Source organism: Dendronephthya gigantea, unplaced genomic scaffold (assembly GCF_004324835.1).
Source record: "Dendronephthya gigantea isolate DGI-Jeju-01 unplaced genomic scaffold, DenGig_1.0 000079F, whole genome shotgun sequence".
NCBI lineage: Eukaryota > Metazoa > Cnidaria > Anthozoa > Malacalcyonacea > Nephtheidae > Dendronephthya > Dendronephthya gigantea.
This window is the reverse complement of record NW_021163089.1, coordinates 172,214-188,128: the sequence shown is the minus strand read 5'-3', so window position 1 is coordinate 188,128 and position 15,915 is coordinate 172,214. Positions and strand designations below refer to the sequence as shown.

Sequence of the window (15,915 nt, the reverse complement as noted above, 5' to 3'; positions counted from 1 at the left end):
TTGAAGCTTGATTGAGTCTTAGTTCCTCCGCAAATTGTGTAAACCTCGCGTAAATGATGAGCAGTGGTGAGACAATGCAGACTTTGATCGCACTTCGAGCTGAGTGAACTACCAGAACACATACTGCATTTATAAAATGCGAATGAGTTTTTAGAACCAGCCTCAGAAAAACCAGCGTGTCTTGCCATGTTCATAACCCCTGTTGGACATCCATATCCGTAGCTTAAAACCGAGTTATATTTTAGTTTACAAGTAAGATATTCATTTGCTGATAGTCCGTTGATTGCAGTATACTGGTCTAAGATTGAATGATTCACACAAGCGTTGATAATCCTTGCACCAGGTTTGAAACAATGGCGCTCCGTTCGCTGGACGTCTCGCTCGGATCACTGTGTAATCATAACCACTTAAAGTTTTCTCAATTGTTTCAATAACATTGAAGTTGCTGTCAGAGTTTGCGACCACACACGCGGTGTACACGTGATCGTGAAGTACTTCTTGACTCAAGCAGTGAACTGCATCGCTGCATCCAGTGGCTGGCAACACTTTCTTGCATTTCACATCGTCACAGTCGACCAGAGAGAAAGAATTAGCAAGACTGCTATCATCATAACCAGCCGCACGAGCTAGCTCTGAGACGAATCCATTTGAAGGACACTGGTAGTTCACTTCACTCATCATAATGCCGCCATAACTGGTTATACATTTATCGTAGTTTTTATGAAATCCGAACCTCCTTGGACAAGCCAAAGGTGAAGTTTGAAATGCTTTACACAATTTGGAATATTCCTTACACCAGTTTGATGACTTCGATTCAGGCGAGAGTACTTTGGCTTGGATGATGAGATACTCCCGACCAGCTTTCGACACCTTTCGAGAACTCTTAACTCTGAAACTGGTATCACTCGCTGGTCTGATGCATACGGTGTTAGCCTCACCGGACATTCGCGCTAAGGAGCTCGAGGAATCTAACCAACAGTTAGTCTCTACACGAGGTGTTCTGTGCTCAAATGTTTGATTTACCGTCAAATTGAAGTAGCTCAGAGTCACTCCGGGTTTTGTTAGGTCAAAATTCCATACACACGTGTTACTTTTAAAAATATCCGTTAATTTTTCACCGTCAATTTTGTAAACGGGCTGACCACTCGGGGGTGATGGAATGATAAAACAGTGCATATCTTCTGGAACAATGATGGTTTGTGTTTTATTTAATGCGACATTCAGTATTGTCTTTGAAACGTTCAAAATATAATCCGCTCTTGTCATTCTCACTTGTGTTTTCTTCGTTTCGTAGGACACGTCATAATGTGTGGTGTCCTTGCATTTGATATTTGGCATCTTGTTAACGCATGATTTAGATCGGTCACATCCTTCCATGGCAAAGGAGTTAGTATTGGTAACATTATCAAACCCAACCTGCTTCGCGATTGATGCCACTCCAGTTTTTGCAGGACAAGCGAGATCAGCGTTGGTCAATGATATGGCGCCAAAGTTATAGATACATTCTCTTTGTGTGTGTGAGTTTATTTTACATGTCAGCGGCTTCATTCCGTAGGCCTCGCAAAGTTTCTCATAGTCCTCACACCAAGTAACGTGTTTTGATAATCCTTCAACCGGTATCCTAGTGCGGATAACAAGATAATCCTGTTTTTCCACAGTTATTGGTCTCGTGGCTATCACCTCATAGGCGCTATCGGACGAGCCACAGAGAGTGTAAAATACTCCGTCGGATAAATTCGCCTCAAATTTTGTAAAGGGATGTTCTGCGGAGGGCAAGAACTTCGTACATTGTTGCGGTAGACAGGACTTGAATATGAAAGAGTTTTGTTTCGTGGCCTCTGTAAACCCAGCAGATTTGGCAATTTCGTGGATTTTTAATTCATCTTGACAGTGTATATTATCCTTAGAATACATCAACGCATTGTACCCATCTCGACACTGCGCATGCTCCTCGATATTGTCCGCTGAGCTGCCGCATCCGATTGGACGTGAGCCGTACGACTGGCACAACTGCGTGTAGTCAATGCACCAATTCTCGTTCAACGACTCTCCGTGATGAGGGATTGTGGTCATAAGAACAGACACAGGAGACCCAGCGTGGTCAACTTTTCGTTCCTCGAGTACATTGAAGTTGCTTTCTGACTGAGAGCACAAGAGATAGACAGTGAATGGTGTATTTCCTATATAAAATGTTTCATTTGTTCCCTCAGGAGAAAACGGAATGTTCCAAACTTCACTTAGATTCTTTGAAGAGGCCTCGATATTCCAATTTTCGCCAAGATTTTTAGAGCATGTTTCGCAGTTCCACAATCCCAGAGTCTCGTTAACATTTGCAGAAAACCCAGCATGCCTCGCGATGGCGGTTATTTCGTCGGAGCCTGGACACGACATCTCTTGCATCATGATGGCGTTGTAATGAACGCGACAATCACGTGATCGCTTCAATGTATCAAAATTTCTACCACACGCGACTGGTCGTTTACCAACCGCTTGACAAAGCATTTTATAGTCCTCGCACCAGGTCTCAGACCGAGACTGACCATGGGGCGGGATCTGAGCCTTCACAACAGTGTACTGCTGGTCAGCGTACAGCACCTCCCGTGCGTCTTCAACATCAAAATTCGTAGGAGAAAAGTCTGAACAAACGGCGTATATATCTTCGCTGGCGTTGAAACTCGTGCAAGTTTTCCCGTGTGGGCATTTCGACAAGTGAATTTGGAAGACAGGATCAACTTTCTTACACAAACAACAATCGGTGCTGTTAGCGGACGAATTTGGACATTTGCAGCATTTCGTTGGACTTGGTTCAGTTAAATCCCCTGAGATATATTGAGAAACAAGTTCATTGCTTGTTGTTTGTGAACTTTCGAAGAATAGAATATTTTTAGCTTGTGAAAAACCAGCTTGAACCGCCAGTGACTGAAGCTTTTCCATATCAGAACAGTTCTTCAATTCCGACAAGAATATATTGTATTGTTTACGGTTTTTATACTGGATCACATTTCCCAGTTCATGGCAGGAGAAAGGTCTTTTGCCAAGGAGTGAACACATCTTTTTGTAATCATACCCCCAATCCTGGTAAAATGAAGTGTTTGATGTTATCTTTGCCTTGACAATGCTCAAACGCACGTTTTCGTAATTTATCTGTTTTGATTCAAAGATTCTAAAGTTGTGTCGTAACTTGGTACAGGGAACAAGTGTGGTTTTGGCATCTTTAGAGCAAATAGATTGGTCTGTACATGTTTTCTCAAGAGTTTTTTCGCATTTATCACAGCCCTTAAGCATAAAACCACTGGAATTTTTCACAAACTGTTCATCAACCAATCCTTTCAGAACAGTAATGTTTCCCAATTGGCACGAACTATTGGCAAAATCAAAATCCTCGGCACAACCTTCCTGCTTCTCACAGATAACAGGCTGCATACCGAACGAGTTACAAAGATTTTTATAGTCGGAACACCAGGTTTGATGCCTCGCGACGCCGTCCTCGGGAACACGAGACCTGACCAGGAGGTATGGCAGCCCTTTATACTTGATATGTCTTGTATCTTCGGTTAGAAAGTTGCTGTTGGAGTCAGTACAAACTGTATATAGTTCACGAGCGTCGATGTTGAGGCAATCTATACTCGAGGCACATTTTGAACCAAGTCTCCAAGAGCATGATCCCGGATTATGTTCACTGAATGCAAACGAGTTATCCCGCGATGCTTCGCGGTATCCAGCAAGGTTGGCAACTATCGAAATATATTCTCGGGTGATCAGTTTCAAACTCTCGTTCTTGGGAAAAACTACAACAGATATAAAGTGAGGTATATACGTGTCCATGTCATGTGATCCTATTTGACTCTCACGTGATAAAAAGCTAACAGGTCGCATTTCGTATTCGCCACAAAGCCGTTGATAATCCAAACACCAACTTTTGTATTTTGAAACACCGTGTGATGGAATTCTTGTTTTCAGAACCAGATATGACCGGTTTTCATAATTCGTTCTGCGGTTGTCCAAAACGTGAAAGTTTGTGTCGCTATTTACGCACACTGCGTATATGACGTTATTTTTTTGAGACATGAGACTGCTGTTCAGGTTGATCGCAGGTTCAGCAACCTGAGAAGAATCAGAAATTGACGCAAAACACGAGTTTTTACAGCTTTTGCCAAACCCAAAGATATTTCCAACAATTGCGTTTTCGAAGCCAGCTAATTTAACAAGATGTTCAAGCTTTTCATTTGTTGATAATTCATGTCTCTGTGGTGTGATAGCCTCGTATGAACGCTGACAGCTGCCGTCAGCATCTTTCGACGTAACAACGGCTCTCCATCCATAGGAATTGCAAAGAGTTTGATAATCATGACACCATGTGTCTTGTTTTGATGTTTGATGCAGAGGAATGCGAGCTTTGATAATCTTGTATGTACTTCCTTGATAAGAAACGTTCATACTTGATTGGACAGCGAAACTAGTGTTGGAAGCAAGGCAGAGTGCGTAAACTGTGTTGGTTGTTTTCATGCTAGCATCTAATGCCATAGCATTATTCTTGCTGCAGGTCGATTCATTGCAAAAAGCGAAAGTAAAGTATGTAGTCCGGTTTGCCAAAGTAGCGTTCTCCGTGTTGGAGGGACAAATTAATTGGCTGTTTCTAGGAAACAATGCGTCGTAGTTGTCCCGACATGCAGTGTGCGATGAAATCCCTGTTTCTGTCTTGCAACAAACAGGCCGCTGACCATATGACAGGCACAATTGTTTATAATCCTCGCACCAGTTCTCGTAGCGTGCCACGCCATTTGAAGGTAACCTGGCCTCAATTATCAGGTATTCTTGTCCACCTAAACTCACTGGCTTCGTGGAAATGACGTCAAAGTTTGAATCTGGTCCCTCGCAGAGCATGTATGCAACGTCAGAAGTTGGCGTGTGAACACCAGGAATGTAGATGTTTGAAGTTGTCGCGTTGGTGAGGCTCGTGTGCTTAGAAAATATTATCAAAACTTCAGATTTGTTACAGGCGACTTCACTTGCGTTTTTCATGCACACGACATTTCTTCTGCCATATTGCGAACAAGTTTTATTATAGTTTTCAGCCCATTTTTTTATTCCTGTCACTTTTGCTTTAACAGCAAGATAAGCTGTATTCTTATAGACCGTCTTTTCTCTCTCCAAGATATCAAACTCCGAGGCATGTTTCTTCATACACACAGTATAAACATCATTGTGATGCGATGGATTCATACATCCCAGGCCTGCGCACTTCGATTTTGTTAAAACCGAGGAACACAGCGTACATTTATCCAAGCCAAACGAATTATCTTCATTCGCTGCTGAGAATCCCGCCTGTTGAGCTATGCTTGCTATCTTAGACTGCGGTTTCGATCCAAAGAAAACACCATCCGTCATGATGGATCCATATTTATCCCTACAAGATGTGTATTCGTAGTCTTGTATTACGTCACGTCCGGTCGGTCGCAGTCCGTATGATTTACATAGTGTGGAATAATCTTGGCACCAGTTCTCTTGAGTTGACATCCTATCGCGCGCCAGTTTTGCTTTGATCACCAAGAAGCTAATGTTATCAGACAAAGTCCATCGTTCTTCAAGAACAGAGAAACCAGTCAAAGGTTCGGTGCATAATACATTATAATTATTGAATTCCAAACATGTTTCAGCCCAGCAAGCTGGAAAATCTTTCTTGCACTTATTTTCCCCGCAAATATGAAAGTTCAAAGTCTCCGTGTTCGATGGCATCCCAGCAGTTTGAGAAATACGCGCTACAACTTTCGTATTATTTTCGCAATCCAGCTCGTTTTCCTTCGGCGTAATTGAGAAATATTTATCTCTGCATTCGGTACTTGCATTGCCACAGCCTGTAGGTCGTTTACCGTATGACTCACAAAGCCTCTGGTAATCTCGACACCAGTTTTCATGTCTTGAACTCGTGTTAAGTGGCTTCACGTACAATGATAGGTAACTCACGCCTTTATTTGTAGCATACCCTTTGCTCTTTACCATGAAATTACTGTCAGGATCAGCACACACTGTATACACCTCGCTATTGGCTTGGCTTATGCAACTCAGAGCTCCATGGCAACCTGACGTAGGTAAAGCATCTGTGCATTCGCTAGAACCACATTTTGAAAACGCGAAAGAGTTTTCAGGGCTTGCATTTGAATAGCCGGCCATTTTTGCAAGACTGGAGACTTTCACATTCGGAGGACAGTCCAGGGTATTGTTATGTGACATTACTGAGTCGTATAGGGTCTGACATTGATGCATCTCCGTGATATGATTGGATGAACGACCGCATCCGGTCGGTCGAGTCTTGTTCAGTGAATAACAGAGTTCAGTGTAGTCATGGCACCATGTTTGATGGCGTGAACGACCGCCAGGCGGGAGTCTCGCGTGTACCACAGTGTATCGCGATGATTCGTACAACACACTTTGAGTGCTCAGGACTTCAAATCCACTTACAGCTGCATGGACTAAAAAGGAATGAGGATACCATCAATTAATTTGAATCAGTGTAGTATACTGAGCTATACTCTGCTTGTGCTTGACAAAGATTAAGAGGAGCTACAGCTAATCATCAGCAATATACAATATGGGATCATAGGTGATAACTTACCAGTTTCACAGTTGATCCCAGAATATCCCTGACGACAGTAACATGTATAACTGTTCACCTCATCGACACATCGTCCATCATGTTGGCAAGGCAAACTGGCGCATTCATCGATTTCTAAAGTTATGAATGATATATGTCGATGAAATATATCATATCGCCGCCGACGTACAAGCAAAGTTCCATCAATACTAGAAATTGAGCTCTGAAAAACTCACCCAATTGACAAAATTCCCCAGCGAAACCAGACGGACACTGGCAGGTGAAGTTTCCTAAACCATCGATACACACAGCCCCAGCGGAACAAGACGAAAGAGCGCAGTCATCAATGTCTGGAAACACACATTTTAATGAATTTTATCCGATAAAAACGTTAATGAGACAACAGTGAACTCCTTCATCGTTGTCGAGTTGTGTATCTCTCATAAATACCTACTTTTTTCGCATTTTTCTCCAGTGTAAAACGAGTTACAGACACAATAGAACGTGTTGAAACCATCAATGCATTGCCCACCATTGAGACAAGAATCGTTCTTGCAATCATCAATTTCTGAAACAGAATGAAGAAGATTTGTAATTGTTTTAGCTTCTTCGAGCTTGGTTTGATCCTATACAGGGACTCACCTTGATCACAAACGTCCCCACTGAACCCCAAAGGACACGTGCAGTTAAAACTTCCATCAGAATTGGCGTGACAAACCCCAGAGTTATCACATGGACTACTCACGCAAATGTCCGGGTATTCTGGAATGGATGATACGCAAAAGATGAATATTATTGTATTACAACTAAACCAAAATGTTGAACTGAAAAGTCACCATCGTTCAATGACGCTCCGTCCTTGTTGACTTGTACTCATTTTTATTTAATTTTACGCACTACTCTTTTAATAAGTAAGCATTTCAAATAAAATAGGCCAACCTTTGCATAGCCATGTCGCGATCATAGTCCAGCTGCCACTGGAAGGTCGATGATAAACTCCAAGAGATGACGCTAAAAAAAAAGTAGTTTTAGTTCACGTTTTCTTTACAGAAACTTCATCTCTGTTTTTGACCCGAACTCACCAGAAAAACTATCTCCAGAGTTCGCTGTCATAGTGAGCAGAGCTTGCCGTTGATCTGTTTCAAGAAGACCAGTAACAGGAATGTTTGGTATCTCGACAACTTTATGCAAACTATCCTTCACTTTGTCCCATTCGCTTTCTCCCATTTCATTCCATGCTCCTCTTCCCATCCCATTTTTGTTCACTAATCGATGTCTTCTATCCATTGATACCCCGTACAGTTCCCCAGTAGTCTCACTAATCCCAAGTAGTCCAGCAACATTACTTAAATCTATAAGAACAAGAGTCTTTTAGAGTTTACTGGAGATAACCGCGTGAATACAAGCGAAATTTGAGGCAACAGGAAAGTGATAATAACACAAGAATTGAGCGAAGTTTGTGGGCGAACAAGCCAAGGACGAAATGACAATACAAAGAATTATCAGGTTTGTCCCTACCTTGCCAAGTTTTGCCATTATCGAAGGTTAAACGACAAACAGCATCTTCCCGATTGCTGTACAAAGAAAGAGGAGAAACGATCGTAAAACAAATCACTATAATTGTGTTTTGCACAAGATTAATGCGTAATTCTTACCTCTCATGAGAAAAATGACACATGTACAACGTGTTGTTTAAACGATTTAGGAAAAGCTTCTCTCAAAAACTGGAAGCGACTCTGTAAAATAGTAAGTGATGAATGATCAATTGACTTATCCTTAACCAAACAAGCTTTTAAGGCCCGGCACAGAGCAATATTTAGAGTAATTAATAGCACGACGACTTATTGTGGAACACACGCAGGCTTTTTCTTGGGTCATGCTGCGCAGAGATATTTTTCTGCTACACGTCACGACAGAGCCTGAGAGCCAGGTGGAAACTTTGAAGGCATATCAAATACAGACCTTTCGGAACATGACAACTGCTCTTCAATCCATCAAAACTGACAAAGGCATCGCTACCGCTGTCCACGAGACGTATCTGAGCCTTTTCCCCGAGCAGATCTCGGACATTCCAACTCATTTGAGCCATAGATTCATTCCCAGTCGCTGAAAACGAAGTTCGCTCTACACGGCCTTCTATCAGCAATTCAACTCGAGACTTTTCTTGGTCGGCCGAGCCAGCGAACAAAAAGTAGAGCTTCGACGCTGGAATTATAAATGGCGGGGATGTTAAAGTGCCGGTCGGAGAATTCCCCTGAATGTCACCAGGAATGTCACGTGGATTTTTGCGATTTTCCCTCGTTCCAATCCACCGCGCGCCTTCGTGATTCACAGTTAGACCAGTTCGCGCATGCAGGTTATCCAGAAAGGTCGGCTGGTTGTCGAAGGCCGTTCCTGTTTTCTTCCACTGCGTTAAACTATAGTCATCCTCGAAATCAAATATGGTGCAGTGATCTAAGATAAGAATGAAGCATATATTTTAACATAAATAAACTCTGCTGAGAGTCGCAAACTTTGCGATTATCGTGGCTGGATTTGAAAATATAATTTCCTTTCTGAAGCTACTGTGTAAATTATTTAACCTGATAGAAAATCCTCGCCTTCTTTAAAACCGTACAGTTCAAGCCGGAGACAAACTGTATTTGCTATTAGTTTGGGTTCAATATGAACATGACGTGCGAGAATTGGCTCCAGGAACTTGTGCCTAATAGTCGTATCTTCAATTGGGCTACCAAGGAAGCTCTGGAATATAAAACATATATCGCTAGGAAACGGGGCAGGTTGCATGAACGCACGACTGTAAATATTCTAGTGCTTTTATTCTAGTGCTACAAATCTTAACCTTATGGCTGTGGAAAACCTACTTTGACTCCGCCATTTTCTCTGATGTATTCTTTAGTTCCTCCATTTTTCTCGTATGAAACTTTGAACGCTTCATACAATCTGTCCGTGGTCTGATATTTGGACTGAACAGCGATCTATAATATAAGATGGCCATACATTCCTTTTTTCACATCTTATTCAGTTGAAGTTACAAACACAATATCCAGTTGCTCAAATACTAGTTCATCCATTACTGAGATATCAGTCGAGGAAGATTTGACTTCAGACAAACTTTTGCATAAAAATGAATAGATGCATAATGAAAAAAAACAGGACAATACTGCCTAGCCATATTTACCTCAGCAATTACATAATTATCCTGCAGGTCGATAGTCAATGTTTGCTTCCAATTTTTGGTCGTGCACCAGGCTTCCTTGAAGTCAAGCCGAGCATGGTAAGGTCTGTAAGTAAGTCCTTTCCACGGAGCGGCGGTTATTTTGTTGTCTTTGATAGCGCCTGAGGACATACCAAGAGGTTGGTAACCAGCTACAAAGAACATTAAGTCGTATCAGAAAGCGTTGAGACAGGCGTCTGTAGCTTGTTCCAGTGCAAAGAAATTGATCAAATATAAAATTGATGAAAATAAATCGAGGTTTTTGCTCAGAATGCAGGGTTGAAGAAAAAAAAAACGTAATTTTTAACTTCAATCCAATTCTCACCAGATAAAGAAGAAACAAGACACCCAAACAATTGCACTTTGAGAGCAATCTCATATTTCCATAGTTTTGGAACAATCCTTATGACTTTCGCTTCAATTGGAATTTTCAACACGTTTATTTTCACGGTCGTCGGATCATTGTTGGCTGTGAATTCCTGCAATATAATTGTTTTAGTTGAAGCAAAGCTGCAAGAATTATTAGTAAATCCACGCGGACAGGAATGTATCACATACGTGAGACTGAAAGGCGGCGTAGGCCTTCGCCCATTCTCTGCCATCTTTACTGTAATGCAGGACAAATTTTCTAACAAATCTCGGAGAACTCTGCTGGCCATTACCCTTCGTTCCAACCTAAGCATTGTATAGCTAAGTTTAGATCTGAGACAAAAATGATAGCCACTGGGAAAATTAAGATGAGAATAAGTTTATTATTGTGTTTAGCAACACCCTGGCTGGCAGTGAAGGGATAATCTTGGTGTAAAAATAGCTCAACTGATTCACCTTAGTAATTCGCATCAAATGGTTCAATTCAATTTGTAAATACTGATGAATGTCTTTTGTGTCCGAGGGTGTCCATACGAGGTCGTTGTCAAAATTTGCTCGATGGGGAGCGTTTCCAAGAGTGCTGTAGGATAGCTTCCTGAAGGATGACGCGGAAAAATAACTTTCATAAAGTTGTATCTCCATCTCACAAGCTAAAAACGAAACAAGAAATCACATGGTTTAAAAATGGACAAACATTCTTAAATATACCAGCTACCAAGACTATTTACCTGCTAAGCTTGTAAAAGAGAAACTAATGTCGACTGATGTTGATCTCGCATTCCATTTACTTCCGGGTCTGTGACACGAGTCCACCGCACCATAATACCATAGCGTCATTGTGCACATGGCTGTAACCTTCTCACGCGATCCCAACATCTTGTATGGATCCACGTGAGTTGTCATGGAAACTTTCACGCCAGTGCCGAGTGTTATGTTGGAAAACTGAATGAAAAACAAGCTCACTGTAAAAAACTAATCCTTGCTTAATAGAAGACTAAGGAAATATACCTGGGCATTCTGATGTTTAGTGATATTGTGAGATGACAAGGAACGAGTGTCATTGCTTCCAAACATGATATAAGGAGGACATGACACGGACAATTCAACATCAATAGCATCTGCAAATGACTTCATCGTGTGAGAAATGTCAACCAACATTGTAATGGCGTCTCTATAAGCAATATGAAATGGTTTAGTTAACATTTGGTGCTCTAATCTAAACGTTTTACATCGTTATGCAATGATAATGCAGTATATGTATATATGATTGAAATATGCTCAGAGAGGTTTTCTTTTCGTTTCTATTCATTGCTTCATGCCTTCATAAGACAGTCAAGTATGACATTATTTTTTATGCATATATATGTATGTGTTAGTAGATAAAGTAGATCTTAGCCCACAAACAATAAAACAATGTTTTGCTGGAGCGGTTTTTAATTATGCGCGCGGCAGTCACGTCCTTGACAACGTTATTTCGTTCAACGTCAGTCGTCATGTGAATTATATAAGAAGGCGAGGAAAAATCCACGACTGGTATTTTTTCTAGATGTATATATTTATATAAATAGCACGTTAATGTATCTTGTGGTTTTTCATAAATCGTTTCTGACGCGTTATTAAAACAAAGTTTTGACTGTTTTGTGGGGAAGGAAACTCAGATCCTTCAAGATGGAATTGTTTGCAGTGACGCAGGTGTTCAAAGTCATTACACCATTAATTTTATATGTGCTAAATAACTTCTTTTCTACATCCATTTACAGATATTTTGTTTATATTTTCTTTTCGGCACGCACAAAGGTTAAAAACAGTTAACACATTCCCCAAGAACTAAACAGATCTGCTTCAAATATAATTCTCCTGACGCCACAGTAACATGCCAAAAAAGCCCGACAATTTAGCATTCCTGGTGGACAGACATATCCTGTTCTGAATTTGATATGATTGTCATTCAGAATTGACGCCGTCATCTTCCCACATGCAATTAACCGATATTTTTATTTTTTCTGCGTTATTTTTCTTCGAAATCTCACTTCACCATTAACAAAACGAGGAAATTTCTTTTACGATACATATAAACTCTGTTAGAAATTCTTCAAAGAATGCGTTATACTGCCAGCTTTCAGGAATATAGCCTAGCTTTTGTAAAAATTCATTCAAAATATCACCTGCATATATTCACATTCAAACCTACCCGGCCGAGATCTCACTTGTTGGCGTAACGCCAGCTTTTTCAAGCCATAATTGTGGAGTTCTGGTAACGGTCGAGTTGGCCTTCGCATTTTGAAGCTGTGATGTATGAAAAAACAAACAAAAAACTTTCAACTGACAATGGACTCTTAATTTACGTTTGGTTATTGTGTGTCGTAACAACTAACTCTTGCTTTTCGGTTCCTACTCCAAGGGAAAGGTCTTCTTCAGGCAGAGAAAAGGCAAACACGAGTTGTTTGATAAAAATTTCGGTGGCACACGTCATGCTGAATGATAACTCTTAAACACAGCTCTCTCTGTTGCTATATTTCTCTACTGGAATTTTGACAAATAAACTGCTGTTATAAGGAGCTTAGACAAGACTGCATTATCACTGTATTACATGGAACTATAGTTTGAAATGAACGAATAGTTATCATAAATCAAATGTAAAATTGTACATTATCTGTGTCTTCGGTGGCACAAGTGTACCACTTTGTAACCCAGAAAGGCAAATATTGATCAAATAATCCTAAAACAATTTCTTGAAACACTGAAAGAATTGACTAAAGACTAAAGTAAAACACTGAAGAATAAATTCAGTTCCTCTACAAGTGCGACATAAAATGATAGGCAAACGAGAACAGCGGATAATAATACTTGCTTTGTCTTGGAGAAACTCATGACAAGTATTGTAACTTTGGCAATAACAAAAAGTATTAAACACAGTAACAATATATAATAATATGTTCACTTGATATCAGCTCACCTTCGAGTATGAGATAAGAAACCATAAGATTAATAACAATCCCTTCATCTTTCAAGAGGAAAGATTCCACTCACAAACAGATGTGTTTACCTGCACGTTTTGTACTTCATACCGCAAACGCAGTTGCAGCAAAAATGTCCAATGTTTGTGCGCGAACGGCAGTTAAAACAATCGGCTAAAAACTGGGCAGGTGACAGAACAGGTATTTCCACTAAGCGGTGGCCTTTAAATTAACTTGTGCCTCAAACTTTGACAGAGCTAAAAACATTCGTACGAAAGTAGTCAGGCGGCAGAATCGTGTCTAGGGCAATTGTGAAAGGCATTGAAATTTTTATTGGTTAGCTTTCCCCCATCTATGTTGCGTGTGGATTTTCTCTTTCATGCAATCAATTGGCATGTGTGGCGTAAATAATCGCGATAATTGCGATGTTTCATTCAGTATTAAAATACATGCATGTAGACTGAAAGTCCGATTTAATATTTTGAAAATTTGATTCATTGTGCTCATGCAGTTCGGGACTGAGTGCATGAAATGGCTTGAAGTGTTTTAAAAAACTGAGGTAATTTACAATGAAAAAGATGAAGAAATTTTAAAACGTGTGTGTCAAAACGTAGTAAACATTAAGAAACACCAGTTAATGCAAATTATATCCATAGTTATATATACTGCGTGTTTTTTACACAGTTATTTTGTCTTCAAATTCTTTGACTGAGTTTTAACTGATGTGTTTTACCACTTAGCCATGCTTAAACAAGCTCAGGATTATCCTGATGCGTCTTCCTAGCATATCTTAAAAAAGAATTTTGTTCTCAATGAATACTTTCGTATGCCGTATTGGCCGGAAAATGACGAATACGACCATGGTCGTATTGGCTGGAAAATGACGAATACGACCATGGTCGTATTGGCCGGAAAATGACGAATACGACCATGGTCGTATCATGGTCGTATTGGCCGGAAAATGACGAATACGACCATGGTCGTATTAGCCGGGAAAAGACGATTACGACCATAGTCGTATCATGGTCGTATTGGCCGGAAAATGACGAATACGACCATGGTCGTATTAGCCGGAAAAAGACGATTACGACCATAGTCGTATCATGGTCGTATTGGCCGGAAAATGACGAGTACGATCATGGTCGTATTGGCCAGAAAATGACGAATACGACCGTATCATGGTCGTATTAAAACCAACACGTCATATCATGGATAGTTAGTAAAAGAAAAAAAGAAGAAAGACGAACTTTAACATTCCCCGAAAATACAACAGAATCAACGAAGATAAAAAATAAAAACTTGTGAAATAAATACATACAATTTAGGCCCAAATTGTACCGGCGAATCAAGTGGCTATACTAAACACAAAATTAACGAAACATTTTAATAAACTAAGCCGTTCAGTCATTTATATCGAGTTTCCTTTCGAGAATGATGACTTTTGACGTTAAAAACCAACAAGGATTGTTTCGAAACACTAAAATTTCTAAAAGAATATCAAAACACTAAAATTTCTCGCTAAAAACACTTAGAAAACGTTTAGGTGTATAAATCTTGACATTTCCAAGCGTGTGCCTTATTAGTCGTTTTCTATGCATATATGTGTTAGGGACCGCCCCCCCGAGACCATGAGAAGCTTAAATACGTTAAATTTATCTTCGCTCTCAAGGCTTGCCACTGTAGCTGATTCGTCTATGACGCGCTAGGCATACAGCCCACTCTGTTTCTCACTGAGACGTAACGGTTAGGTGCACATACATCATGGTCTGGGGGCCGTAGTGCATCTCCCCCTTAGACGGCCGTTAAGATGTGAGTTATGGGGGGGAGTTCTTCCTATAGCAACTGTCCTTGCACCTTTCGCAGTTGTAATCTATGCTGGTATATCGCAGCTGGTTGTAATATCACCGGTTAGATTGTGGCATAGAGCTGGATGATCTCTTTTTTACGTTCTTTCCATATTTTTTTTCGGCGTTCTTTCCAAATTTTTGTTTTACATACAAAGAAACACTGTTATTTAAACATATATGGAATAGATATGGTTAAAAAAAAAATTTACCAGCTCGCAGCCACCTAACTTAAATCCATCTGAGTTTTCACCCCAGTCCCCCGCGGTCAAAATCAAAAATTTAAAAATTGCAAGAATTTTCCGGAAAATGACGAATACGACCATGGTCGTATTGGCCGGAAAATGACGAATACGACCATGGTCGTATCATGGTCGTATTGGCCGGAAAATGACGAATACGACCATGGTCGTATCATGGTCGTATTGGCCGGAAATTGAAGAATACGACCATGGTCGTATCATGGTCGTATTGGCCGGAAAATGACGAATACGACCATGGTCGTATCATGGTCGTATTGGCCGTAAAATGACGAATACGACCATGGTCGTATTCGCCGGAAAATGACGAATACGACCATGGTCGTATCATGGTCGTATTGGCCGTAAAATGACGAATACGACCATGGTCGTATCATGGTCGTATTGGCCGGAAAATGACGAATACGACCATGGTCGTATTGGCCGGAAAATGACGAATACGACGATAGTCGAATTGGCCGGAAAATGGCGAATTCGACCATGGTCGAGTCCGCCGGAAATTGGCGAATTCGAGGTAGACTTGTGATGGAAAAAAAAACTTGTTGTGAATTGATGTTAATGATATTGTTGAAAAATTTTATAAGTAAGAATTTTTCTTTAATATCAAAAAAAACGTGTATTGTGTTATATAGATCACACAGCTAAATAGACATACGCAGATGTCATGACGGTACTC

The 15,915-nt window shown here is 40.5% G+C and overlaps 1 protein-coding gene across 2 annotated transcripts; it reads right to left on the bottom strand.

Moving 5' to 3' along the window:
* Window positions 1-236: 236 nt before the first annotated feature.
* Window positions 237-13,251, bottom strand: LOC114532356. Of its 2 annotated transcripts, XM_028553840.1 has the most exons (13): window positions 13,135-13,251; window positions 12,370-12,464; window positions 11,187-11,349; window positions 10,907-11,120; window positions 10,635-10,828; window positions 10,368-10,484; window positions 10,135-10,288; window positions 9,774-9,961; window positions 9,457-9,570; window positions 9,175-9,334; window positions 8,555-9,046; window positions 8,248-8,328; window positions 8,111-8,166 (listed from the first exon to the last, which is right to left on the bottom strand). In XM_028553840.1, exons 1-12 carry the CDS (start codon window positions 13,180-13,182, stop codon window positions 8,294-8,296), a joined length of 1,974 nt encoding a protein of 657 aa, XP_028409641.1. In that variant the 5' UTR covers window positions 13,183-13,251; the 3' UTR covers window positions 8,111-8,166; window positions 8,248-8,293. The 2 variants fall into 2 exon arrangements, with proteins under 2 accessions (XP_028409640.1, XP_028409641.1); XM_028553839.1 differs by lacking the exons at window positions 9,175-9,334; window positions 9,457-9,570; window positions 9,774-9,961; ... (5 more) ...; window positions 12,370-12,464; window positions 13,135-13,251 and adding exons at window positions 237-6,470; window positions 6,614-6,727; window positions 6,829-6,942; ... (2 more) ...; window positions 7,532-7,603; window positions 7,675-7,944 and having other exon boundaries at window positions 8,555-8,644.
* Between the last annotated feature and the right edge of the window lie 2,664 nt (window positions 13,252-15,915).

Bases quoted from the DNA above. Each gene is read 5' to 3' on its own strand.
- LOC114532356 (XM_028553839.1), bottom strand. From the start codon at position 8,270: ATGTGTCATTTTTCTCATGAGAG. The intron at 7,945-8,110 runs GTAGGGACAAAC...TTGTTCTTATAG, and splicing joins TAATGGCAAAACTTGGCAAG to ATTTAAGTAATGTTGCTGGA. The intron at 7,604-7,674 runs GTGAGTTCGGGT...CTTTTTTTTTAG, and splicing joins CTCTGGAGATAGTTTTTCTG to CGTCATCTCTTGGAGTTTAT.